Source organism: Pipistrellus kuhlii, unplaced genomic scaffold (genome assembly GCF_014108245.1).
Source record: "Pipistrellus kuhlii isolate mPipKuh1 unplaced genomic scaffold, mPipKuh1.p scaffold_m20_p_4, whole genome shotgun sequence".
Lineage (NCBI taxonomy): Eukaryota > Metazoa > Chordata > Mammalia > Chiroptera > Vespertilionidae > Pipistrellus > Pipistrellus kuhlii.
Genome location: NW_023425540.1, coordinates 32,778,052 through 32,805,486, shown reverse-complemented (window position 1 = coordinate 32,805,486; position 27,435 = coordinate 32,778,052). Strand labels below are relative to the sequence as shown.

The 27,435-nt window shown below is 38.4% G+C and overlaps 3 protein-coding genes and 1 non-coding gene across 5 annotated transcripts; 1 reads left to right on the top strand and 3 right to left on the bottom strand.

The window, feature by feature from the left end:
• Positions 1–1,902: 1,902 nt before the first annotated feature.
• Positions 1,903–9,580, bottom strand: MRPS36 (mitochondrial ribosomal protein S36). The gene is made up of 4 exons (XM_036408860.2): positions 9,434–9,580; positions 5,319–5,382; positions 3,060–3,247; positions 1,903–2,536 (listed from the first exon to the last, which is right to left on the bottom strand). The coding sequence occupies exons 1-4, from the start codon at positions 9,470–9,472 to the stop codon at positions 2,519–2,521; spliced, it is 309 nt and encodes a 102-aa protein (XP_036264753.1). The 5' UTR covers positions 9,473–9,580; the 3' UTR covers positions 1,903–2,518.
• Positions 9,581–10,802: 1,222 nt separating this feature from the next.
• CENPH (centromere protein H) lies at positions 10,803–27,204 on the bottom strand. Of its 2 annotated transcripts, none has more exons than XM_036408856.2 (9): positions 27,037–27,204; positions 23,618–23,673; positions 22,134–22,182; positions 21,693–21,767; positions 20,217–20,273; positions 16,520–16,583; positions 16,017–16,068; positions 15,430–15,593; positions 10,803–12,201 (listed from the first exon to the last, which is right to left on the bottom strand). In XM_036408856.2, the coding sequence occupies exons 1-9, from the start codon at positions 27,111–27,113 to the stop codon at positions 12,109–12,111; spliced, it is 687 nt and encodes a 228-aa protein (XP_036264749.1). In that variant the 5' UTR covers positions 27,114–27,204; the 3' UTR covers positions 10,803–12,108. The 2 variants fall into 2 exon arrangements, with proteins under 2 accessions (XP_036264749.1, XP_036264750.1); XM_036408857.2 differs by lacking the exon at positions 27,037–27,204 and adding an exon at positions 24,801–24,948.
• LOC118702663 (40S ribosomal protein S27-like) lies at positions 12,624–12,988 on the top strand. Its single transcript, XM_036408861.2, has one exon. The coding sequence runs from the start codon at positions 12,672–12,674 to the stop codon at positions 12,924–12,926; it is 255 nt and encodes an 84-aa protein (XP_036264754.1). The 5' UTR covers positions 12,624–12,671; the 3' UTR covers positions 12,927–12,988.
• Positions 18,776–18,902, bottom strand: LOC118704034. The gene has a single exon (XR_004983263.1). It is a non-coding gene; the product is annotated as a small nucleolar RNA SNORA11 (small nucleolar RNA).
• Positions 27,205–27,435: the final 231 nt, after the last annotated feature.

Sequence of the window (27,435 nt, the reverse complement as noted above, 5' to 3'; positions counted from 1 at the left end):
TATAGAACTCAAATTATGTTAACCATTTCATAACTATTGTTGGTCACCCCCCAGCTCTTGTCACTACTTGAGTCTTCATTGAGCTCTGCTATGTTCATGGGCAAACTTCTCATACATTGCAGAAAACACACCATCTTTATCACTTAATTCTTAAAAAAAAAAATATATATATATATATATATATATATATATATATATATATATAATTTCTTACAGAAAGGAAGAGAGAGGGATAGAGAGCTAGAAACATCGATGAGAAACATTGACCAGCTGCCTCCTGCACACCCCCTACTGGGGATGTGCAGCAACCAAGGTAGTACATACCAGAATCGAACCTGGGACCTTTCAGTCCGCAGGCCGATGCTCTATCCATTGAGCCAAACCGGTTTTGGCTATCACTTAATTCCTAATTTTTTTTACTTGTGGGAAGTCATGCCTGATGATCCATGGTGTTACATGACTTAGGCCAAAGTTCCTTTTGAAAGACATTACCGTAACAGCTAACCTCACTTTTAGTAAAAATAAGCTAAGTAGTGAGCCAAATTTGATGGTACACCTATGAGGCTTGTCTGTGCTATGGCATAAAAGCACTTTTACACATTGGTGGCAGCCATCTTCTAAAATGGCCCCAATGATTCTTGCCTTCCAGTGTTAATGAACTGAGTAGATTTCTCCAATAATGAAACAGGCTGTTATGTCTGACCAGTAGAATATGGCAGAAAATGTAACTTCTGAATTTAGGTCATAAAAAGCATTAATGCTTTGGTCTTTGGATGCTTGGATGATTTACTGTGAGGGAAAGTCAGCCAACATGTCACGAATTTGCCTAGGCAGCCTTGTGGAGAGGAACTGAGTCCTCCTGTCAGCAGCTTCATTCAGCTTGCCAGCCATGCTAGTAAGCCACTTTGGAAACAGATCGTCCAGCCCCAGTCAAGCCTTCAGATAAGTGCAGCCCCAGGTAGCACCTGATTACAACCTCATGAGAGACACTGACTGAGCATAACTGCCCAGCTAACCTGCTCAGGAATTCCTGACCCAGAGAAAACATAAGTTATTGATTATTGTTGCTTTTAGACACTAAGTTTTGAGGTGACTTGTTACAAAGTAGTAGATAGTACTGGAAAGGAAAACCTAAAGGTGGCCCTCAGAGAGATCCAGCATTACTCAAGCCACACTTTATTAACTGAACTTACTGTTTCTGAAAGTAAAAAAATTTGCCCTGGACTTCCTTTTACTGAAACACAGAAGTTAAGGAGGTGGGGAAAACTGGTAGTTTTAAAGAAAAATTTCCAAATAAATGTAAATAACATAAAAAACCCACGAATTTTGTATTTTTTGTCACTAAAGCAGTGTACTGTTAGCCCCAAACCCCTACCTCAAATTTGAGTTAGGCAACATTTTTATTACAATACAACACAGAATTTGTGAGGAACAGATCAACTCTAGAATTAGGGGGGGGGGGGGGAGCAAAGATTAACCCACAGGCAACTGGGCAATACTCTCAATTCTACTCATTATTGCTTACAAGCTACCTTTACTATTAGAGATGACTTCTTTAAAGTATATTCTATAAATCTTTAAAGGTATGAAAGAGAATTTATTTAGCTTTGTGCGGCTTTACTTTCACAATAATATACACTTGGCACAGGAAAACCCTTTAAAGTTTCATATATTGCTTTAACGAAGTAAATATTTATGTTGATTTTATGAAGCTTTCAGACATTAAGTTTGAGAAAGTTAATGATTTGCACAATTTGCACACATTATACAATCAAAACAGTAAAGTAAACCAAAGAACAAGATTTTCTTAACACCCCTAGAAACATAATAGCAATTTCTATTCAAACATAATACTTCTGCTATATTAATTTTGTCTGATTTTATACTGGCTTATTTTTCCCCTCTGAAAATAGATTACTAATAATCCTTTATGTTAACTCTTAATACCCCAAAGTCACTGGATATGCCTTGGCTCTATTATTATTGTTTAGAGTAGGATGTGCTTACTAAGCCAGTTATACTCCAGTAACTTTGTGATGAAAATAAAAATGGTAAAAGAATTAAGAACAAATAAGAGTCACTATTTCACCTATCCTCATCCTATTTCAGGAAAATCACTTCCAAAAAGCAATTCTGCCTGATAATTAATGTTTAAACAAACTGAAAGAAAAGCGAAATAATGGGAAATCTATGATGGTTTATTAGACATTGTGCGCTTTTAATAGTTCAACACTGGTAATACTTGATAACCAAGAGTAAATTAATAGACTAACATTTTTAAATGTGTACTTTAATAAGTATAAAGTATATAAACAATTAGGTAAGCTTGTGGAAAAGCTGCCAAGATACATAAATTAAGAAATACAAGTACTATCTAAGTTTTCTATATTTCTTTTTTCTTTTTCTTTTTTTAAGAATATTAAAGTTGTTAATGTATAATTTCTCATTAGTCATTTTGGAAGTCCTTTATTGTAAAGTCTATTCTTTGTTTGATAACAAACAGCAGCCAGTGTCGTGATTATTCAGGACCTCCACGCTGAAAAATAAAAAATAAAAACAAGATTAGGTGTTAAATTTACAAAAAAAATGTTTTCACGGCCATTATACAAATTTATACTATTTTAAGTAAATGATCTTTAGGTTTTTTTTTAAAACAATTTCAGGTTTTCTCATGTTTTATGGCACTCATAGAAATGCTATAAATAATTTCAGTTCTGGAAGGAATTCAGGTTAAACCAGATCAATGGTCCTCAAATTTTGTGGTCTCAGAAACTCTTTACACTCTGAAATGAAAAATTGAGAACCTTAATTGAGCTTCTTTTATGCACTTATGTTGATTGCTTCTACACATCATATATATATATATATATATGCATGTAACTGAGGGATTGGACATGGTTTATTTCTCATAGTCATGGCCTATCAGACCATCCATATCTTAGTTATGGACACACCATGACAAGGCAATGGGGAAGGCATGTAAATTAGCATATGAAATTCCAAAAGCCAAATACATTAAGACGTTTTGCATAATATTGTGATAAAGACCAACAACATACTTGGATATATTCGATTTCTTCTTGAGAGACAAGTTTTCTTCTGTATTTCTGAGGTAATGTTTTTATTATTTCTGCAGTGTCTGGTGGACCCTGATGCATCAGCCAATCTGACGATTTACTTCCCTTAGAATGCTGTGAAATTGAAGAAGAGTGAGAAGGTACTCCTGTTGCTTTCACAGCTTCTAATACTGAAATTTAAAAAAATGTAATTAGAGAAATTGTTCAGGTGTCTTAAAATACTATTTTGTGTTCTCTATTATTGAAAAACCTAGTCATTCTTGAAATTAAGTATTATTATAATTCTGAGAAGTATTAGAGAGTAACTTAGTTGGGTAGCTATATATAATTTCATCAAGTTTTTTTTTTTTTTTAAATATATTTTATTGATTTTTTTACAGAGAGGAAGAGAGAGGGATAGAGAGTTAGAAACATCAATGAGAGAGAATCATTGATCAGCTGCCTCTTGCACACCCCCTACTGGGGATGTGCCTGCAACCAAGGTACATGCCCTTGACCGGAACTGAACCTGGGACCTTTCAGTCCGCAGGCCACCGCTCTATCCACTGAGCCAAACCAGTTTCAGCTAATTTCATCAAGTTCTTAAAAAAAAGAGGTAATGTTAAATAAGTTACTAAATTGAACAAATTTATAAAATAATGAAATTTCTAGATAGTGGAATTCAACCCATATAGATAACCTATATTACTTAAGTTTTATCATATGGTGGAATTTACAGGTAATATCTTACAATGGGGAATAAGAATTTTGGTAACAATAGATGAGATTAGTTTTCTCAGTACTTTTTCAACACCTGTATCTTAATTCAAGAATTACAATAAGTTAAAAAACATCTGTATAAAATTAGTTAAATAAAATTCTCCCTGAATTAAGGATAGAATAGCTTATAATAAAGACAGAGACAGAGGATTTGGTAAAAAAGTGAGGTCAGGAAAAAAAAGGAGTTGTTCAGAATCTTTAGTTACTTTATGATTACTGAGGTTTATAGCAATCAAAGAAACATTTACTGACTGAATGGATAAATGAGTCAAAGAAAGAAAAGGTTAGCTGGGAGAGAAATATGGAAAAGGTTATTATTCTTCACAATATCTGCAAATGTGTGGGAGATTATTCTAAAGGATAGAAGGAAAGAAAGGTAGAACAAAAATTCCCCTGTATAAACTCAATATTATTAAAAATTCAGAGACTTCTATTGAGTCATTACCTTTTTAAATGGAAGTAATAAATTAATTTCTACTTGCACGGAACCTAAGGTATTTTCCATTTTCTTTCTTTTTAAAAAAATATATTTTTATTTCAGAAAGGAAGGGAGAGGAAGGGAGAGGGAGAGGGAGAGGGAGAGAGAGAGAGAGAGAGAGGAGTAATATCAATGATGAGAGAGAATCACTGATTAGCTGTCTCCTGCATGCCCCTACCGGGAAGCCTGCAACCTGGGCATGTAGCCTTGAACAGAATCAAACCCGGGACCCTTCAGTCTGCAGGTTGATGCTCCATCCACTGAGCAAAACCAGGTAGGGTGGTATGTACTATTTTCATCTAAGCTACCGAATCTACCTGATTTTAAAATGAAAATAGGATATTCATGTGTGTGTGTGTGTGTGTGTGTGTGTGTGTGTGTGTGTGTGTATATTTGGGGGAAAAATATGTGTTGGTCAGGTAGCTCAGTTGGTTAGAGTGCTAGTTTGATCCCAGTCAGGGCACATAAGAGAATCAACCAATCTATACTAATAAAAGTATAATATGCTAATTAGACCAAATGACCTTCCGGACATCCTTTTGAACAAAGCCATGGTGGCAGAGGCTGAGGCCGAGGCAGTCAGAGGCAATCAGGCTGGCAGTGGAGCAGTTAGGGGTGATCAGGCCAGCAGGGGAGCAGTTAGGGGTATTACGCTGGCAGGCAGAGGTAGTTAGGGGTGATTAGGCAGCCAGGCAGGCGAGCAGTTAGGAGCCAGTGGTCCCGGATTGGGGAGGGATGTCCAACTGCTGGTTTAGGGCCGATCCCACAGGACATCCCTTGAGGGGTCCCAGATTGGAGAGGGTGCAGTCCAGGCTGAGGGACCCCACCTCCTCCTCCTACATTCGTGCATGAATTTCATGCACCAGGCCTCTAGTAAATACATAAATAAGTGGAACAACAGAATCAATGTGTTTTGTTTTGTTTTTCTCCTCTTTTCTGCCCCTCCCTCTCCTTCCTTTTAAAGTCAATAAATGAAACATTTAAAAATCTAAAGTACAACTTACCATTTGGTTTAGGATTATCTCTTCTGTTAGGGAATCTTATTAATGGAGTATGTGGCTTGACTACCTAAGGAAAAAAAAATGCATAAAAAAGATGAAACACTAAAATAAACTCATTAACTATATATATAAGAAAATCTACTGAACCACATAGACACCTTCATTAAAATAAAATACCTTAGTATTTGACAGCAATTTTTATTTTGTTAGCAATTTAAAATTTTACAATTTTACTCTTTCCCAACCAGGAAAGCTGCACTATGAATTATTAACTTATTTATCTTATCTGCTTTTCATAATAACTTTGTACTTTATACATCACAAGACATTTAACTATACTCCCAACTGACCTTAAAGACAACCCTATGAAAAAGATGACATGGATTTTATGTTGTGTAACTTAATATCAACCTCTTGATTGATAAGAATTGGAAGTTTCCTGACTTGAATTGAGTGTGTTTCCCCTAATATGTTACTGTCTAACAGTTTAGATTAGGACAAAAAGCATATTGACAATTAGGTAATTAAAAAAAAAAAATACTTTTTCTGAGTAAAAAAGTAATGTGTTCTGTGTAAAAAATTTGGAAAAAATGCAGAAAAGCACAAAGAGGAAAACTATAATCCTAAAACCCATATAAAACAGGTTTAAACATTTGATAATCCTTTTAGTCTTTTTCTTCTACCAATAGAAATACATACTTTTCATTGCTCTAATTCATCATGCCATTTCCATACGCATTCAATCTCTGCCCAATCCCACCCATTTCCATGCCTTCCCTCTCATCTGACTGCTTATCTTTTTTTTTTTTTTAATATATTTTATTGATATTTTACAGAGAGGAGAAAGGGAGAGAGAGAGCTAGAAATGTCGATGAGAAACATCGACCAGCTGCCTCTTGCACACCCCCTCCTGGGGATATGCCCGCAACCAATGTACATGCCCTTGACCGGAATCGAACCTGGGACCTTTTAGTCCACAGACCAATGCTCTACCATTGAGCTAAACCGGTTTCAGCTGACTTTGCGTTTCCAGGGTATTCTGAACATCTTAAGAATACTGTGCAGCAGACAGATAAATGAGCCAATGATGTACAGGAGTGCTAAGCTCCTGGGAAGGTAGAGTCAGAGAGCTAAGCACTTCTGCAGCAGTGCCTGATACATTACATAATAAGTGCTCAAGAAACACCTGCCAAATGAGTGAATAGACTATTTGTATGGTAGTCCTAAGTATATAGGCATCCTACCTAATAAAAGAGTAATATTCAAATTAACCATCACTCTGCTACACCCACCAGCCACGCCCACCAGCCAATCAGAAGAAGCCAAGCTTTCCGCCTGCCCTAGCCAGCCTAAGCCTCCACTCAAGGCTACAAAGTTTCAGTTATAGAAGGTAAACAAATCCAAACAGAAATGGCAGCAGCCACAGAGCAAGCAGAAGGCTTGGCTCTGTTCCAGGTTACAAAGTTTCAATTGTAGAATGTAAATAAATTCCAGATACCAGGGCCAGCAAGGGAGGGCAGTTGGGAGGCACCAGGCCTGCAAGGGAGGGCAGTTGGGGGTGATCAATACTGCAGGGGAGGGCAGTTAGGGGTGGCCAGGCCAGCAGAGGAGGGAAGTTGGGGGCAAACAGGCTGGCAGGGGAGCGGTTAGACATCAATCAGGCTGGCATGGGAGTGGTTAGGGGGTGATTAGGCTGGCAGGCAGAAGTGGTTACGGGCAATCAGAAAGGCAGGCAGGCAAGCAATTGGGAGCCAGCAGTCCTGGATTGTGGGAGTGATGTCCGACCACCCGTTTAGGTCCGATCCCAGTGGGCCTAAATGGGCAGTGGGACATTCCTCGAGGGGTCCCAGATTGGAGAGATGCAGGCTGGGCTGAGGGACACTCTACCCCCGGCCCCCCCCGCACGAAATTCGTGCACCGGGCCTCTAATGTAAGTATATAGACAAACACTTAACAATACAGGGGTAGGCAAAAGTAGGTTTACAGTTGTAATACAAATACCTGATACATACAAGAATAAATTGTATTTCCCATACTTACAACTGTAAACCTACTTTTATCCACCTCTGAGATACACTGTACATCAGAGAGGAAGAATCCATTTCAACATTGCATTTGAATATATAAAACTATAATGTACAATAATATGCCCTATAGGTTATATTCCCACACTTTTTGAGATCCCCTTTTTAAAAAAATACATAGCAAGGCTGGTGTGGCTCAGTGTTTGAGTATGGACCTATGAATCAGGAGGTCACAGTTCCATTCCTGGTCAGGGCACATGCCTGGATTGTGGGTTCGATCTCCAGGGGGGGCTGTGCAGGAGGCAGTCAATTAGTGATTCTCACCATTGATGTTTCTGTCTCCTGCTTCCTTTCTCTCTATGAAATCACTAAAAACATATTTTAAAAAATAATTAAAAATACATAAGAGTAGAGAGAGTAGGGTGATAAGCCCTGATAAACACATTACACAACTTCAACAGTAATACAATCAATCTTATTTCATCACCCTTTCCCCTATAATGGGAAAAAAATGTGATAATTTGGACTGCACTAAAAAGCAAATTAAGATCTTTAACACATCAAAAAAAAAAAATCCAAATTTAAAAATACCAACTAGTTAAAAAAAAATTCATAACAGACCAAAGGTTAATAGCTATATAAGAACAGGCTTATTGCTCATTTGGATATCTTCTTTTGTGCAAAATGATTTTTTTACCCCATTTTAAAATTGGGATATATATAGATAGATAGATAGATAGATAGATAGATTGATAGATAGATTTTAGTCCCTTGCAATGAATGATCCTCATTTACTCATTTATTGGATAGTTATTGAGCATTAACTAATTAAAGATTGTTGGGATACAGCAAACATCTGTCAAAGAACTGGTTGCTGTATCCCAACAATCTTTAATTAGTTAATGCTCAATAACTATCCAATAAATGAGTAAATGAGGATCATTCATTGCAAGGGACTAAAAGACTGGGATCTGGGATTATCTTTCAGACTCTTTTTTTTTTTTTTGTAATCTTTACCTGAGGACATGGTAATTGATTTTAGAGAGAGAGGGACTTGAGGGGGTATGAAAGGAGAGAGAGAGAGATGTAAGAGAAGCACTGAGATGGGTTACACCTCCCGAGGGTTCCCACTGGGGATCAAATCAGCAACCCAGTCTGTGACCTGACCAGGAATGGAACAATCCAACCCACAACCTTTTGGTGCAACTGAGTCACACCGGCTAGGGCAGACTGACACAATTTAAAGAAATACACTTACCGTATGCAAAGAGAAAAGCACTTCTCATATCAAAGTTAATAATACAATACACTTTCAGAGCTGAAAAAGATCATGAACACCAACCACCAAAGTGGAAGTTACGTCCCTTTATATCCAATTTCACCTTTCCTAGTTAAGCTCGAGACCACAGCTAGAGAAGAAAAGCTACCAGGAGTTAATCAACGTGTGTGGGTTAATGTGTAGTTCCTTCAGCTGCCATCTAAACTCAAGAGGAAAAAAAAAAAAAGCTTGGGAAACCAACACTAGACATGTATTATAGTTAATCTTTTTTTAAAAAATTCCCTCCCATCCGGCCTATAAGCAGACCTCTGAGTTGGTGGGGGAGACCCAGTGCAGGTCAAGGGCACCACTCGCTCTCGGCCTGTTCCCAAGACCTTGAAGGGAGAGCGGGGTCAGGACGGGGTTGGCTTCCTCGCACTGGCCGCTGCCGCCTCGCTTTGATTGGCTGGGCCGGGCCGTCGCAGACTATCCCGGACGCCGATTGGCCGGCGGCGGCCCGCAGCCCAGCCCGCCGGCTCCCGGGGGGCTGCAAGGTCCTCGCGGAGGACAGCGCGGGGGCCCAGAGCAGCCATGTGCCCACCTGCTGCGCCGCGCCATCCCCGCGGTCCGGCCCTATCCCTCCACTCCGGCCACCGGTTTGCTCCCCGACCCATCGGGCTGCTGGTCTGCTTCTCACCTCCCCGGCGGCGCCGCCGGCCCCGCTCACCGCCGCGGCCGCCGCACAGCCCCCGCCGCCGCTCTCCCTCCCGGCGCCTCCCCTCCACACAGCACCCTCCCCGCCGCCCTCCGTGCGGGAAGGCGGTCGGCCGCTTTACCTGCACGACCCTGCCGGCCGACGCCATCTTGCTGCCCATCGCGACCCCGAGCAGGGGCAGCTTCCGGGGCGCTCGCGAGCCGCGGCGATACCGGAGCCCCGGGCGGCCGGGGGGCGGGCCCTTTATGAGCGTCACAGAGGCGGGGCCCGCGGGCCGCTCCTCCGCCCCCTTCCCGACCGGAACCCGTGTGTTTCCCATCGCTTCCCTTTGCAGGCGAGGGTTGGTGATGTTGGGTTTATTTTGCTCGTTAGCCATGAGTAATACAGGACCGTTTCCTCTCCAGAAAGCCAGTTTCTAATTTCAGCCTAGAGTTTAATCCAATTCTTCAGCCAGTTATTTCTGACTTGGACTTTCAGAGGGAACACACAGGATAATCCAAGCCCAGGAAAATGCAGTTTTTCAGATGATACTGATACTCTCTTGATTTGGGAATCACTAATAGAATGATTTGCAGCGGATTCATTTAATGCTGCAATTTTGGATCAGGAAGACATTTAACAATGTTTCTTTCCTTAATGATAGAAACAAATCTTTTAAATATTTTTATGGATTTCAGAGGAAGAGGGAGATAAACATCAATGAGAGATAGAATCATTGATCGGATGTCTCCAGCACAGCCCCTACTGGGTATGTGGTTTAATGTGTGTTTCCTCAGGCTGCCATTTAAATTCAAGAGGAAAAAAAGCTTGGGAAACTAACACTAAAACATGTATTACAGTTAATCTTATTAAAAAATTTCTTCTCACCAGCCTATAACCAGAATCGAACCTGGGACCTTTCAGTCCGCAGGCCTACGCTCTATCCATGGAACCAAACCAGCCAGGGGCAGAGTCGTTTTTATTTTATTTTTTATTATTTTTTAAAATATATTTTATTGATCTTGTACAGAGAAGAAGGGAGAGAGATAGAGAGCTAGAAACATCAATGAGAGAGTCATCAATCAGCTGCCTCTTGCACACCCCCTACCGGGGATATGCCCGCAACATGCCCTTGACCGGAATCGAACCCAGGTCCCTTCAGTCCCCAAGCCGATGCTCTATCCATTGAGCCAAACCGGTTTCGGCGACAGAGTCATTATTAAAATTTTATATTTCTTTGTTGATTTCAGAAGGAGGCACAAACATCAATGATGAGAATCACTGATCAGCTGCCTCCTGCACATCCCCTAGGGATCAGTTGAAACCCATACATCTGCCCTCATAGGTCCATGCTCAACTACTGAGCAACACCAGCTGGGCTAGAATGTTTTTCTAGAAGAAAAATACTGCTTTACAATTTATGTTGACAATTTCCAAGCATATGATGAGGCAAAAAGAACAAAATTACAAATAAATATGATTTATCAAAAGAAATGAAGTAACACTATACATATTCCAAATAAATGTTTGGTATACAACTGAAGGCAAATCTCTGTATTTTTATTATTGACCTAAATAACAGATTTCAAATGCTATTACACCTGCAGCACATCTTCTCAAGTTGTTTAGTCTTTTAAAGAATGCTAAAAACACATTGTCTATAAAAATGATCAACAACTCCAAATTAATAAAGAGCTCAAATCAGAATTTACAAAAGTTGGAATGGGATGAATAAAAAGTGGCAAATTATGTTTTTGAATTAGAAAAGTAACATTTGTTTTTTTAACTTATAGAAGTTAGCATGATAAACATAAATACAAAAGAAAAAAGTCACAATTCTTCTAAATATGTTTTTCTTCAAGGCTGAGGTGCATTTGAGCCTCTTTAAAGATATAGATAGATTTGGGAATTGAGATGTTGGTCAAAGGGTACAAATTTACAGGTAGAATTTGAGTAAGTTTTGGATATATAATGCATAGCATTGTGATTACAGCTAACACAACTGTATTATACACTTCAAATTTGCTAAGATACTAGATTCTAAATATTTTCACAACAAAAAAAATTATGTGACATGATGGAGATGATAGCTAAACCCATGGTGGTTAATTCAACATGCTGTACACCTTAAGCTTACACAATGTTATATATCAATTTTTTCCCAATAAAAAAAGTTTGGAGCCTATCTGGCTTGACTCAACGGATAGAATGTCAGCCTGTGGACTGAAGGGTAGGCTCCATTCCAGCCAGGGGCACATGCCTGAGTTTGCAGGCTTGATCCCCAGCAGGGTGCGTGCAGGAGGCAGCCAATCAATGATTCTCATCATTGATGTTTCTCTCCTCCTTTCCTTTCTCAAATCAATAAAGAAATACATATTTTAAAAAAGTTTGTAGTGAGGTAAATTAAAATAAGATTTACTTGAATAAAATACAACTGACAGCCATGAAAATAAAGTTGTGGGTATACTTTTCTAATTTTTCTAGTATTTTGGTTGACAAAAAAAATGCATGGAGGAGTTGGAACTTGTAGGGATGTAGGAAAAAATGTCCACATTGGCGGAAAGCTGGACTAGTTGATGTCCTTCCAGACGCTTGCAAGGCTAAAATCTTCAGATTCTTTTTGAGGATGCCAGTCATTTTAATGACCATATTTAAAGCAATAGATTCCATATTATACTGGTAAGCTTTTTTTTTTTTATTTAAAAAAGCTGTGTATAATAGTTACAAAAACACTGAAAATCACACATTTCACCTGAAATTTACTATTTAAATGACACATTATAGACAGAAACAAGTAATGCCAAAACAGAATTCTTTTTAGATCATGGTGAGATTCTTCTCAAGCTGCAGAACAGTTTCTTTAAAGGCAGAATCCTCTGCCCAATTGACTTTACTCCCCAAAATGAGGTTCTGTAATATAAAAAAAAAAAGTTTTTAAATTAAAGTTTTAAGTATTTTTTAACTTTATTTTTGACAGTTATTGATATCCCTATTTCTCCACAATTTTCGCACCTCCACCCAGCCCATGCCCTCTCCTTTCCCTCTCGCTATTACATCACTATTTTCTATGTCTATTGTTATGTATATATGTTCTTTGTACTTTTAAAATGTTAACAAGCTGCCGAAACCGGTTTGGCTCAGTGGTAGAGCATTGGTCTGCGGACTGAAAGGTCCCGGGTTTGATTCCGTCAAGGGCATGTACCTTGGTTGTGGGCACATCCTCGGTAGGTAGGGGGTGTGCAAGAGGCAACTGGTTTATGTTTCTCTCATTGACGTTTCTAGCTCTCTATCTCTCTCCCTTCCTCTCTGTAAAAAATCAATAAAATATATTTAAAAAAAATAAAATAGCTTTCTGGCGGTGACGACCTCCCCACGACAATATGCCTCTCGCCAAGGATCTCCTCCATCTCTCTCCGGAAGAGGAGAAGAGGAAACACAAGAAGAAGCGCCTGGTGCAGAGCCCCAATTCCTACTTCATGGGTGTCAAATGCCCAGGATGCTATAAAATCACCACCGTCTTTAGCCACGCACAAACGGTAGTTTTGTGTGTTGGTTGCTCCACTGTTCTCTGTCAGCCAACAGGAGGAAAAGCAAGGTTTACAGAAGGATGCTCCTTCAGAAGGAAGCAGCACTAAAAGCACCTCAAATCAAGATGAGTGGGAAACCATCCCAATAAACACATTTTGGATAAAAAAAATAAAATAAAAATAAAATGTTAACAAGCTTTGCCCAGCTGGTATGGTTCAGTGGTTGAGCACTGACCCATGAATGACCCATGAACCAGGAAGTCAGGGTTTGATTCCCGATCGTGGCACGTGCCTAGGTTTCAGGCTCCATCCCCAGTAGGGGCGGGTAGGAGGGAGCCAATTGGTGATTCTCATCATTGATGTTTCTAACTCTCCCTCTCCCTTTCTCTCTTTGAAATCAATAAAAACTTATTTTAAAAAATGTAACAAGCTTTTAAAAAATCCTCTTTCACTGATCTTATTACATAATTACCAAACTAGGTATGAAGATTTACTCTCTGATCATGAGAAAAACTAGTAATACATTCTTTTTATTTATTTATTTTTTTACTGTAGAAGGAGAGGTGGGGAGAGAGAAACACTGATGTGAGTGGTACATTCATCAGCTACCTCCTGCAGGATTCCTATCAGGGATTGAGCCCAAGACCTGGCATGAGTCCTGCTTAGGAATCGAACCAGCAACCTTTTTCGTTCATGGGACCATGTCCAACCAACTGAGCCACACCCAGGGCAAGTAACACATTCTTGTATCCTCATTTGCACTTTTCAGCAAGGCTTCAACCTTGATTCCCATAATGCCAGAATTTATAATGCTAGCAATTTTTATGCTTTATCCATTTTTGTGGGTTTTTACCTATTAAAGATATTTGCAGTGGCAGCCTACATTATGGGGAAAAGATGATAACTGTGGTTCAGAATTCACTTAATACTTCTATGATGAATAACAATTTAAGCCTAAGTAATATGTCCTATTTTTAAAAAGAGGTAAAAGAAGAGCTTAGTTCTTAGTCTTTGTAAAGTTTCAAGACCCTGAAAAAGGTGAAGAACATTTTCTTGTGGTAGACAATGGAGGAAAGATTAGAGCCATAATTAATGAAAATTCTGGTCATTATTCTTTTTTTTATTAAATATATTTTATTGATTTTTTACAGAGAGGAAGAGAAAGGAATAGAGAGTTAGAAACATCAATGAGAGAGAATCATTGATCAGCTGCCTCTTGTACACTCCCTATTGGGAATGTACCCGCAACCAAGGTATATGCCCTTGACCGGAATCGAACCTGGGACCTTTCAGTCCGCAGGCCGACGCTCTATTCACTGAACCAAACTGGTTTCGGCTGGTCATTATTCTTTGAAACCTATGACTCAATGATACTGAGTTACTAAATGAAATATTGTTAAAATCAATTTTAGAGAATAAGTGGTATATTATTACATATAAAATATATAAAACTTTGGCCTATGTAAGGCAAATTCTTGCTAGAAATGAATAAAAGAGCTTGTGTATATAAATTCAGTTAGATTTACTGAAGCAGATGAAAGAAGGCATTCAACATGACAACCCTCGAAGGCTGATCTTCCTTTTGGAACCAAGAGCTCCCAAGTTGGCCAAATCTATGTTCTATAATATTAAATATTGCAATAAATCCATTAAACCAAGATTAACATCAATTTTGAGAACATAAAAATTAAGAAATGCAGAATAACAGAAACTGCAAAGCAGTAAGAAGGAATATGTGCCAAAGAAAATGAAAATGATTCTTTTTTCTATTAAGTAGCAGTCAGGATCTTAAGTGTAGATTCTCATCAACCTGTCCATGTTTTCCCCCAACTCCCAACTTGCAGTTTAGTGCTCGCAATCATTATATCATTCTGCCCCCCCAGAGCTGTTAAAAATCATTCCACTTAAATTGCCATAATGAAAAATCAAGGCCTTGCCGAGACCGGTTTAGCTCAATGGATAGAGCGTCGGCTTGGGGACTGAAGGGTCCCGGGTTCGATTCCGGTCAAGGGCATATACCTTGGTTGCGGGCATATCCCCAGTAGGGGGTGTGCAAGAGGCAGCTGATCGATGACTCTCTCTCATCAATGTTTCTAACTCTCTATCTCTCTCCCTTCCTCTCTGTACAAAATCAATAAAATATATTTTTAAAAAAAAGAAAAATCGAGGCCTTAAACATTAAATACACATGTATTTCAGATATATGTAAACAGACTAATTTTTAGTACAGAATATTTTTGTTTTGTTAATTCTTACTGTGAGGATATTTTTTCCATTGATTTTATTTTATTGTTTAGAGAGTTTGGAAAGAAAGGAGGGTGGAGGGGGGGGATGGAGAGAGAGGGAGAGAGAGAGAGAAAGAGAGAGAAAGAGAGAGAGAGAGAGAGAAACATGTGCATGCAACCCAAATATGAGCCCTTGACCAGAAATCAAACCCAAGATCCTTTGGTGCACAAGCAGACGTCTATCCATTGAACAACACCGGCCAGGGCAGTACAGAATTATTTTGTCAAGATCAAAGACTAACTGAAAGTAAGTCTGAAAGTAACAGAATCAATTACTTTTTTTTTTTAAAGTTCTTACCCCACTTCCTAGTTTATATACATTTTACCTGGAAGACATGTTGAATAACTGTAGTAATTTGTATCTCCTTCTGTAGCTTTTGTTGTAAAGTCTTCATCTTGTCTGAATTTTCCATATTGGCCAAATCATCATTCTGTTTGTTCTTTTCAGTCTGTATTTCTAAAAATTTACTTTCTGAAGCTCGTTTTAATTCTGTGAGGTTAAAAATAAAACAATATACTATATATGCTAACTCCTACAAACAAGAATCTTTAAAAATGATGGTTATTTCAGTAAAGAAATTTATTTTAATGAGGAGCATATTAGGTTGCAGTTCTATTTTGATCTAAATATGGCTTCCCTGATAAAAAATACCAATAGTGTAATTTTATATTTAGTAATGAAAATTTTCAAGGTTTGTATGTATGACAATAATAGCTGTTGACAAGTGTTTGAAGTGCCATTGTGCCAAAGAGGATACCTTTTTGGCTCTCTACCCTTCTCTTTTCCTCTCTCTAAAAAAATTAATGAATTAAAAAAAAATTCTCAGTAGCCAAGAGATGTGCCCTCATCAATCTCCATAGTAAGTAAAAATGTGTTATACAAAAAACAAACGACCAAAATTGTTCTACATACCAAATCTCTTCTTTTTAATATCAAGCAATTTTTCCTCCAAATCCCAAGATTCCTATTAATAGAAAAAAAAAATTAAGAGACCTTACCTAAGAACAAACCTGTAATACTACATTACTGAACTTTATCTTAGTTCATGTTTTCTAAAATTCCTGTTACTAATTCCTTCATTTCCACACATCAAGAGAGGAGACAGTAGCTTAACATGTGAAGCGCCCAGCCTGTTTTGTCTTTCAGAAGGAAAGTATAGTGTCAGCCACCCGTGATCTACAGGGTGCTTACTGTGTTAAATTATAAATACTTAGCAATATTGCCGAAACCGGTTTGGCTCACTTAGCAATATTAGTGAAAAATAATAGAATTATGAAGAGAGAAAGAAAACTTAAGAACAGTAAACTCCAACCATACCTGTCCTTTTGGGCTATTCTATTTAATCATACATAATGCAGTTACCAGCAAGAAAGTATTACTGAAATCATGAGAATGCATTAGTAGCGTAAAGTTACCTGCTGTAATTTCATTATTATTTTATTTAGCTTTAATATGTGGTTCATGTTGTCCATGAGCTCACTGAAAAGAAATAAAAAATAGATTAACCTTAGTTAAAAGTAATAAATTTCATTAAGGAATCAAGTAGTACATATTTACTTTCATTAATATATTTCAATAGGAAGTCATCACTTGATATATCATAAACTAGATTTTTGTTTAAAAGTAGAGAAGCAGCCCTAACTGGTTTGGCTCAGTGGATAGAACGTTGGCCTACAGACTGAAGGGTTCCAGGTTTGATTCCGGCCAAGGGCACATGACCAGGATGCAGGCTCAATCCCCAATGGGGTGTGTGCTGATCAATGGATTCTCTCATCATTGATGTTTCTATCTCTCTCTCCCTTTATTTCCTCTCTGAAATAAAAAAATATATATATTAAAAAAAATTTTTTTAAAGATGCATTTTCCTAGGAAAAAGTTTGGTCATGGACAATAAAAAATGTCAAATTTAAGCATGTAAAAATATTTCTAAAAACGTCATTTTTAAGGAGGACAAAAAATTCCAAAAACTTGCTAATAAGTTGCTTTTTGTAAAAAACACACTTTTATTTTTTGTTAATCCCCACCTGAGCATGTTTTTTCCCACTGATTTTTATAGAAACAGTGGGAGGGAATGTTGTACTTTTTATGGGTTTGACAAATATGACATGACTCCACCACTACAGTATCATACAGAATAGTTCACTGAATAAGCTGCTTTTTATCCCCATTTCTTCAACAAATATTTTTTTAAAAAAATATATATTTTATTGATTTTTTAGAGAGAGGAAGAGAGAAGGATAGAGAGTTAGAAACATCGATGAGAGAGAATCATTGGTCAGTTGAATCAAACCCGGGACCTTTCAGTCCACAGGCTGACGCTCTATCCACTGAGCCAAACCAGTTTTGGCAACAAATATTTCTGAGTAACTACAACATATCAAGAACTGTGCCAGGCACTAGGAATGTAAAATAGAATAAAACACAATACTTGTTTTCGAAGAGCAAAGAACCTGGTGGGGGAGAAAAATAAATCTACAACTGTAGGATGGTTTGACTACAACCGGTAATGGATATGAACCACTCTAAGAATTGTGCAGAGTGGAGCAAGGGACATCAACCTTAAAGGACATGAAGTAATTTAACTCAAGTAGTTTAGAATGGCTAGAGCCAAAGGTGTGAAAAACAGTTCTACTTCAAAGTGCCACAACCCCTTGAGAGGCTTATTAAATGTAGACTGCCAGCTGCTCTCTCCACCAACCCCCACAGCTTGGTATGTGTGTATGTATGTATTTATTTACTAACTAAATATATTTACCGTAATTGACTTTTTACAGAGAGGAAGGAAGAGGAATAGAGAGCTAGAAACATTGATGACAGAGAAACATTGATCAGCTGCACCCTGCACACTCCTCACTGGGGATGTGCCCACAACCAAGGTACATGCCCTTGACCGGAATCGAACCTGGGACCCTTGAGTCCGCAGGCCGATGCTGTATCCACTGAGCCAAACCGGTTAGGGCCACACCTTGGTTTTTAGATTCAGAGTCAGTAGGTCTGAATGGGATCAGCAATGTGGTCACTATGAAAGTACTAATTATTCTGATATTGTAGGAGTGTAGTACAGAGGCTGAAAAAGGAATGTTTACACAGATGTGGAAGATCTGAACTAATTTTCTACTGGTTATAACCATACTTGGTTTTAAAGTTTATGATGAACCTATCCCGTGCTCCTTTAACTCAAGAAATTTTTTTTTTTAAACACATTGCAGGCCAGTAGTTTTATTGCTTCCTTTACCCAGTGTCGAGGTAAGTTTCTATTGACGAGTACAAAAAACATTTTACATAAATGTTAAAGGCACGCCTTAAAATTAAATGCCCATTACATTTTGAAGTTATTTATTACATATTCTTACAAGCTAATATCTTTTTAAGTATAATACTTTGCTGAAACCAGTTTTGCTCAGTGGATAGAACATCGGCTTGCGGACTGAAAGTCCCAGGTTCGATTCCAGTCAAGGGCATGTACCTTGGTTGTGGGCACATCCCCAGTTGGGGGTTTGTAGGAGGCAGCTGATCGATGTCTCTCTCATCGATGTTTCTAACTCTCTATCCCTCTACCTTCCTCTCTGTAAAAAATCAATAAAAATATATTTTTTAAAAAATATGATACTTTGCAAAACACTGTGTAATATGAAAACATGAGAATCCTCATGATTGGTCCGCAATTTAATATATATAGGGGTAATGTCAGAGAAAGTCATAGCCTCCTGCCAGACGGGAGGAGTAAGCCTAAGCTGCTGTTGGATGTGTTATACACAGAAGAGCCATTCTTCAGGTGGTCTGCTCTCTTCACACCCAAGGAATGTTTTAAGTTCATTTATGGGTAGCAATAGTTAATGAGCTCAAATTAAGATTTTAGGATCTATGTAACCCTAGATTTAAATGGAATATGGGGAGAATGTGTAGGAGTCTGAACTAAGATAGGAGAAGTGACCAGATCCTTCTTAGAATTTTTCTACTCTCATGGGAGGGGATTCTACATCAAAGAATTTTAGACCTTTGGGAGGTAAGATCACAGGTAAGGCTCCTATGGCAAGATATTTAGGTCAGATTATAGAGTATCTTGACTGCCAGAGTCTTTACTATATATTCCTTGGCAAATTAACATATACAAGCTCATTTCTGCCAATGAAAAATAAAGAGTATACTTTATATCTATCATTGGGTTGCTATTGGATTAAATGAGATAGCATTGTTCTTGGTTTTCAGTAAATAGTGCACAAAACTAACTTTCAAATCTTCCTTAAAACCTAATTTGTTTCTTAGCATTGCATTATGAACAAGATGCCAGCAGGACTGTAAAAATTGTTGTAATGCTGAGTGAGGAAGGTCCACAAAAATTCTGTTACTTTTCTTATTCCCCAGATAAAAGTGATTGGCAGCCGGGACCAGTTTGGCTCAATGGATAGAGCTTCAGCTTGGGGACTGAATGGTCCCGGGTTCGATTCCGGTCAAGGGCATGTACCTTGGTTGTGGGCATATCCCTAGTAGGGGGTGTGCAAGAGGCAGCTGATCGATGACTCTCTCTCATCGATGTTTCTAACTCTCTATCTCTCTCCCTTCCTCTCTGTATAAAATCAGTAAAATATATTTTAAAAAAAAGTGATTGGCAGTGATAGTTAATTTTTTTAAAAATCACGAGCCCTGGCTGGTGTGGTTCAGTTGGTTGGAGCATTGACCTATAGACTGAAAGGTCAAGTGTTTGATTCCAGGTCAGGGTGCATATGGGAGGCAACCGATGGGTTTTTCTCTCTCTCCCCCCTCTCTCTTCCTTTCTCTCTAAAATCATTTTAAAAAATATATTTTATTGATTTTTTAACAGAGAGGAAGAGAGAGGGATAAAGAGTTAGAAACATCAATGAGAGAGAATCATTGATCAGCTGCCTCTTGCACACCCCCTACTGGGGATGTGCCCGCAACCCAGGTACCGTACATGCCCTTGACCGGAATTGAACCCGGGACCTTTCAGTCCGCAGGCCGACGCTCTATCCACTGAGCCAAACCGGACCCGGCTCTAAAATCATTTTAAATAATCAAGAAACAAAACTCATTATGCAGATGCCCTTTCTTATTCCCATCCTTACCAAATACAGGAAAAAAAAAAAATAATACCTAGTCTGAATGTTACTGTCCTCCAGGTTTTTTCTAAGTGCCGTTGAAAGCTGCATCCTATGAGGAAGAAAAAGCTTGCCTTACAAAGCATAGATAACATTTATGGTACACTGAAAAAGAAAATTTTAATATGTGACAAGTTAAAGATTGATTTCTGTTAAATATAATGTAAAACAAGTAGACTTAAAAACAGTATTGTATGATAAATAAATCACAGAAATATGAAATAACACTAAGATAGTTGGGACTGTTGCATGTGGTTGTGCATTGACAGGCTGAGGGGCTGAGTTATCCAGCCTGAGCTTTGTTCCCCAAGCCGTCCACCTTGGTGCCAGGAGGAAGCAACACAGCATTATAGCACTGGAGATCAACAGGGCCTGCCTGGAGAGCCAGGGAGTACAAAGCCACACTGAACTGTGAATTTGACATATGCCTACATACCAACAAGCTACATAAATCACTTTCAAATTCAAACAGCTACTAACTAAGTAAAAAAAAAAAAAAAGGCCATCAGCTCAGCAATATGAGAGCCCTTTCATTATGTCACACACAAGAAAATTCAGTTCATTAAAAGGAGATCTCTTAATACCTCTGAAGTCATTTTAGTGAAAAAATACGATCTATGATATATAACAAGCCAGCATGTGAGATGAGGGGAAAAACTCACTGTTTGAAACAATGAAAAGTGCTTTAATTACTTTTCAATTAAATATATAAAAAAAATTCCTCTGAGAAGACCAGGAATATAAGATAGTAATTTTAAAAGTTATTCACTTATTTGAAATTAGTCAGATCACAAAATATATAAGAAACCATATTTATTTGATTAACAATGGTATGCTGCCGTGGCCGGTTTGGCTCAGTGGATAGAGAGTCAGCCTGCAGACTGAAGGGTCCCAGGTTCGTTTCCGGTCAAGGGCATGTACGTTGGTTGTGAGCACATCCCCGGTAGGGGGTGTGTGCAGGAGGCAGCTGATCAAAGTTTCTCTCTCAGCAATGTTTCTAACTCTCTATTCTCCCTTCCTTTCTGTAAAAAATCAATAAAATATATTTCAAAAAAAAACAATGGTATACCAACACCTAGTGTAAAACTTAGAACATAATAAGCACTCAAATATTTGTTGAATAAATTTTAAATATGGACTCAAAACTTATAATTAAAAATATACTTTAAACTTGGTGACAATTTTTTTACTCAATTAACAGTTACTAGAATAATCAAATCCATGTAATCCTTTCAACATTGAGTGGGATTTAACCTCAAATTTCTATTGCCTTGATTAATATTTCCTTATTAACCCTCATATAACTTTTTCAAATAAAGATATTAATGAATGATTTAACTTCTCTCAAGGATCAAAATTTGTGTGACCATTATCTAATCATCATTTTGCTCATTTAAACTAAATTCTTTTCTCTACCTCAAGCAATTTTGCTTTCAGTTCACAATGCTTATACCTGAAATTTAAAAATTACCTGTCCAATGCAAGCTTTTTCATTTCAAAAGCAATTTTCACCTTTTCGATTTCATTTTCTAGGTCTTCAATTTTACTATCAAAGAAGCATAAACAAAAGAATTTCAGCAATATCAGTAAAAGGCATTATTGGAATAAATGTTCAAGTAAACCTTTGAAAAAAGTAAAATGCCTCTACCTAAATGAAAGTATTTTACTATAGACTTGCCACACCAATACACTTACAGATTTGGTAAACTGATGCCTCCTGAAATACTTTAATAAATATCTTAAAGGAAATGCCAAAAGTGCTAATAGGATCACAGGATATAATCCTGTGTCAACAAGTTCTCAATACATGCATGACAAATTACTTGGGAAAGGGGAGGGAGGGAGGAGGGAAATAAAGTTACGGTATAAGACAGATATTATTATTAAATCTTAGTAAAAACCACAAAGTTACTTTTCAATTTGCTTTTCTGGAATGATTTCTTCGGGAGTTTTTTCTTCATCTACAAATAAATAATTATTCGAAGTTAGTAACATTTTAAAACAGTGCTGTCCAGAAATATAATGTAAGTCACAAATACAAACCAAGTATGTAATTTTTATTTTCTAGTTTCCACATTACAAATGTAAACAAGTAAAAATAATTTTAATATACCTTACTTAACCGAATAGATGCAAAATAGTATCATTTCAACATGTAGTCAATTTAAAATTAATAATGAAATATTTCACAAGCTTTTCTTCTGTGCTTATTTTATTATTTAGAGGCTTTCTCAATGAGGACCAAAGACATTACAAGTGTTCAACAGTAACAGAGCAGGTGGTTACCATATTGGATGAAACAATGTTAGAATTATAGAAAATAAACGGGAGTAAAAAATGAACAAGAGCAATATTAAAAAATTAACTGCCTTAACCGATTTGGCTCAGTGGATAGAGCATCGGCCTGTGGACTGAAAGGTCCCAGGTTCCATTCCCGTCAAGGGCATGTACCTTGGTTGCAGGTACATCCCCAGTAGGATGTGTGTAGGAGGCAGCTGGTCAAGGTTTCTCTCTCATCAATGTTTCTAACTCTCTATCCCTCTCCCTTCCTCTCTGTGAAAAATCAATAAAATATGTTTTTAAAAAATTAACTATTTTTGTACAAATTAAAGTTTAAAAATACCATGGACAATTAAAAAACATGAAATAGTTAAGAATCAATTTAACAAAATATGTGTATGACCTCTACATTGAACACTATCAAATATTTTCATGGAAAGATATGGGAGAAATGTAGCAATTTCCCCCATATTGATCCAAAGATACTAATCAAATTCCAGTTAAAATTCTATCAATTTAGCCCTGGCCAGTGTGGCTAAATGGGTTGAGCACTGTCCCATGCATGGAGAGGTCACCTGTTCCATTCCTGGTCAAGGCACATGCTCAGGTTTCAGGCAGCTAATCCATGTTTTCCTCTCTCAAATCAATAAACACATTTTTTAAAAATCCCCTATTATCCAGTTCTTTTCAAAGTATAGGTCTCAAAAACAAACAAACAAAAAAACCCCAAAAAAACAAACAACCACAATAAACAAAGTATAGGTCTCAGAGTACTTGCTTCATAATTATCTTATCTGCTAATTCAATCTTCAAAGTTGTTGATGGCATAGCAAATTCTGATTTCTTAAGCCCACCAGGATTTCTCAATTCTTTGATCAACAGAACTTAATTGCCTTGTATTGTTATTTAATTGTTTAATATCTATTTCCCAAATTCCTAACTAATTCCGATGGGCAGGGCAAGCTGATTTTTGCCTTCTTACATGGTATAATATAGCATTATGATGTCACTCCTAGTACCCAAGTAAATAATTTTTTGTAAAGTTGATTTTCTTTTCACTAGGGTACTGCTCATCATCAAACTCACAAAACTTTATCTGAAAATGCAAATACTTACTTGCATCAAGCATTGATTTATATTCCAAGAGTTGTTGTTTTGTCTGTGCCCTCAGCCTGAAAACGAATTAAAAAAAAGAGAAAGTCATATATTTATTGAGGTTTTACTCATTACTGTATGATAAAGCAACTCATTTTGGGGGGGCTAATGCAACAAAATGAATATAAATAAACTCGGCATTAAAGTCTCCTAGTTTGGCCTCATTTTATTTAAAATGGCATACAGAACTTTAGGGTCTTAGAGAAAAACAATAAAATGGAATATAGTGGTAAACAGCACCTGTGAAGAAAAGTTAAAAACTTGATATTTAAATTTATTTATTTTTCACTTTTTTAATATGTTTATTGGGGTGACATTGGTTAATACAATTATATAGGTTTCAGGGGTACAATTCTAGAATGCATCATCTGTATTTTTCATTTTTATTTCTTTATATTTTTGGTTCTTATCTGAGGATATTTTTCTACTGATTTTTAGAGAGAGTGAAAGGGAGAGGGAGAAACATCAGTGTGAAAGAGACACATCGATTAGTTGCCTCCCACACATCCCCAATCAGGGCAGAAATGGAGTCTGCAACTGAGGTAAGGTGTGCCCTTGATGGGAATTGAACTGAGACCCTCAGTGGATGGCGAAATGTATTGACTCACTATCCACTAAGCGAAAACTGGCTGGGCTTAATTTATTCTTTTTTTTAAAAAAATACATTTTTTTTTATTGATTTTTTACAGAGAGGAAGGAAGAAGGATAAAGTTAGAAACATCGATGAGAGAGAAACATCGAAGAGCTGCCTCCTGCACAGCCCCCAATGGGGATGCACCCGCAACCAAGGTACATGCTCCTGACCTGAATCGATCCTGGGACCCTTCAGTCTGAAGGCTGACTCTCTATACACTGAGCCAAACCAGTCAGGGCTTAATTTATTCTTAATGGACCACAGTGAAGTGAGGGTTAATGAAAACTTCTATACTAAGAGCTAGATCAAAACAGGGAAGTCACAAACACTAATGAGTTACAACCAGATTGGAACATGCTTAGGAGATCCAGAAAAATAACAAGAATACTAACTTCTGGATAAATAAGTAATTCAAGGTTTCTTGTCTAGATTCTACTTAATTCAAAACCAGACTTAAAATAAGTAGAAAAGCTATGGGTAAATGGGAATTAGCTATTAAGTTGTACTTACAAGATGTTTCACACTTCATAGTAGTTTCATAAATCTGAAACTGTTGCTTTGTCTTTGAGTTACAAAGAAGCTAAGAAACATTAGACAAATTCCTAAAGCTCCATGCACAGTACCTTGTTTCAAAATCCCAAATGAAAAGAGCAATTTATTAGACGTTAATCAGGCTAGCATTTTAAAAATACACTGAAAGAATCATTCCTTTTCAGCTGAGATGGGGAAAGCTCTTATCTTTAATATTTTAGCATTTTACATTGCAAGTAGAAATTGTTAAAGTGAGCTTTATTAGCCAAAGCCTTTCAAAGCAGTGGTAAACCTGAAAAACAGTTATAGTGCTTATTTTTAAAAATCTGCCTGTTTTAATTTAGAAGAATCTGCCAACTTCTTTTGTAAAGGACTAAGCAGCAAATATTTCAGGCTTTGTGAGTTATATGGTCTCTGTTGTAAATACTCTCCTCAGCCCTTGTAGCAGGAAAGCTATCTATAATAATATTATAGAAGGGTAATATGCTAATTATACCAGACGTCATTCCGGACATCCTTCTGGATGAAGCTGGGGCCGGAGCCAAGCCTGGGTCCCGGGTGCCAGAGGGAAGCCGGTGCCAGAGGGAAGCCAGGTCGGCTGCCAGGGGAAGTAACTCCTACTCTTGCACGGATTTCCTGCATCGAGCCTCTAGTACTTCAATAATACTTTCCTTAAGTTAGAGCAATAAAATTTGAATCCTATTTAATTTTCATGTTATTAAATACTATTCTTGTAATTTAAAGAATAAAAACTATTCTTAGCTTGAGTGTTATCACACAAAAACAGGCAGTAAGGTGGACTTGGCTGTGGTTTGCCCACTAGTTTAGAGATTGCCGTCCCTTCTCATCAAACCTTCCCCTAATAACGGCTCAGTGGAAAGGTATAAAAATCACCCTGTGGTCCTCGGCCTGCGAGGCTCAATTGGCTGAAGTTCCTGCAAGGTGGCTGGTTGGTTGCAGTCAGAGCATATACCCAGGCTGCAGGTTGGATCCCCAGTAGAGGTGCCTACGGGAGGCAACCAATGGATGTTTCTCTCTCACATCAGTTTTTTTCCTCTCTCTCCCTCTCTCTAAAAAATCAATAAAAACATTTAAAAATAAGTTAAATGATCACTGCTACACTATATAAAAACAAACAAACAAACACCCTATTTGGCAGAAAATACAAATGAAGCTTGTGGATCGAAAGGCTCATAGCTAGCCGAAACCTGTTTGGCTAAATGGATAGAGCGTCGGCTTGGGGACTGAAGGGTCCCGGGTTTGATTCTGGTCAAGGGCATTTACCTTGGTTGCGGGCACATCCCAGTACGGGGTGTGTAAGAGGCAGCTGATCGATGACTCTCTCTCATCGATGTTTCTAACTCTATCTCTCTCCCTTCCTCTCTGTACAAAATCAATAAAACATATTAAAAAAAAAAAAAAGAAAAAAAGAAAGAAAGGCTCATAGCTATAAAATAAAGGGGCGGACAACCTACCTCCGGTAGCTCAGGGCTTGGATGCACCCCTCAACCCTCTAGAAATCGGGGCACTAAGGGTGAGGGGATAAGAAAGGGAGGGAGCCGAGACTGGTTTGGCTCAATGGATAGAGCGCCGGCTTGGGGACTGAAGGGTCCCAGGTTCGATTCCGGTCAAGGGCATGTACCTTGGTTGCGGGCATATCCCCGTGGAGGGTGTGCAAGAGGCAGCTGATCGATGACTCTCTCTCATCGATGTTTCTCTCTCTCTCCCTTCCTCTCTGTACAAAATCAATAAAATATATTAAAAAAAAAAAAAAGGGAGGGGAACATTACAGCTTCGAAGGCTTTTTTTTTTTCTCTCTCCCTCTCTCTAAAAAATCAATAAAAACATTTAAAAATAAGTTAAATGATCACTGCTACACTATATAAAAACAAACAAACAAACAAACAAACACCCTATTTGGCAGAAAATACAAATGAAGCTTGTGGATCGAAAGGCTCATAGCTATTACAGCTTCGAAGGCTGAGTCTGGGGCCCTGAGTACCATGTTGGACGCTTGTCGCTGACTCCTCACTTATCCCCCTTAGCAACCGCGGTAGGAGGTGTCATTTGGTCTCCTTTTCGAAGACCAAGAGCTTAAGGAGCTTAATCTAACGATGCAGTCACGCAGCCCATCAGGGCCCAAGGCTGAATTTGAAATCCTCGGGCAGGGTAGCGCGAAAGGCGGAGCCCGGGCCCGCGGGCCAGAGGGAACGACCTGAGCAGCAGCGGGATGGGGTTCTCCGCGGAGCCCCCGCGCTCGGCGGCGCCCGGCTCCTCGGGCTGCGGCTCCATCCTGGCTCCCGCGAACAACCTCCTGCGTGGGGACCGGCTGACACCCTAGGAAGAGGTCCTTTTCCCGCCACCAAACTGACGACCGGAAGAGGATGGAGCGCCGGCGCACACGGCCCGCCCTTTCCGCCCTAAGGCCCGCCTCTTCCGTTTCATCCTTAGGCGGCCACAGCTTCCGCTGTCCCTTTTCAACCTGGCCCTACCGCTGGTTTGAGATGGATACAAACCACTAGTTCAAAAGGTTCGAGGGCTTTCCTTGTCAGCTCTTCCGAGTGCCGGGCTAGAGGCGGGGCTGCAGCCGCTGGGGATGCCCCCACCGCAGCCT

What these genes read in the sequence shown, in the direction of transcription:
- MRPS36 (XM_036408860.2), bottom strand. Translation starts at nt 9,472, where the DNA reads ATGGGCAGCAAGATGGCGTCGGCCGGCAGGGTCGTGCAG. An exon ending in CGGCCGGCAGGGTCGTGCAG is followed by an intron (nt 5,383 to 9,433) that starts GTAAAGCGGCCG and finishes TTTTTTCCTTAG; the next exon opens with GTAGTCAAGCCACATACTCC. An exon ending in AGATAATCCTAAACCAAATG is followed by an intron (nt 3,248 to 5,318) that starts GTAAGTTGTACT and finishes TTTAAATTTCAG; the next exon opens with TATTAGAAGCTGTGAAAGCA.
- CENPH (XM_036408856.2), bottom strand. Translation starts at nt 27,113, where the DNA reads ATGGAGCCGCAGCCCGAGGAGCCGGGCGCCGCCGAGCGCGGGGGCTCC. An exon ending in TAAATCAATGCTTGATGCAA is followed by an intron (nt 22,183 to 23,617) that starts GTAAGTATTTGC and finishes ATTTATTTGTAG; the next exon opens with ATGAAGAAAAAACTCCCGAA. An exon ending in GACAGTAACATTCAGACTAG is followed by an intron (nt 16,584 to 20,216) that starts GTATTATTTTTT and finishes ATTTCTTTTCAG; the next exon opens with TGAGCTCATGGACAACATGA.
- LOC118702663 (XM_036408861.2), top strand. Translation starts at nt 12,672, where the DNA reads ATGCCTCTCGCCAAGGATCTCCTCCATCTCTCTCCGGAAGAGGAGAAG.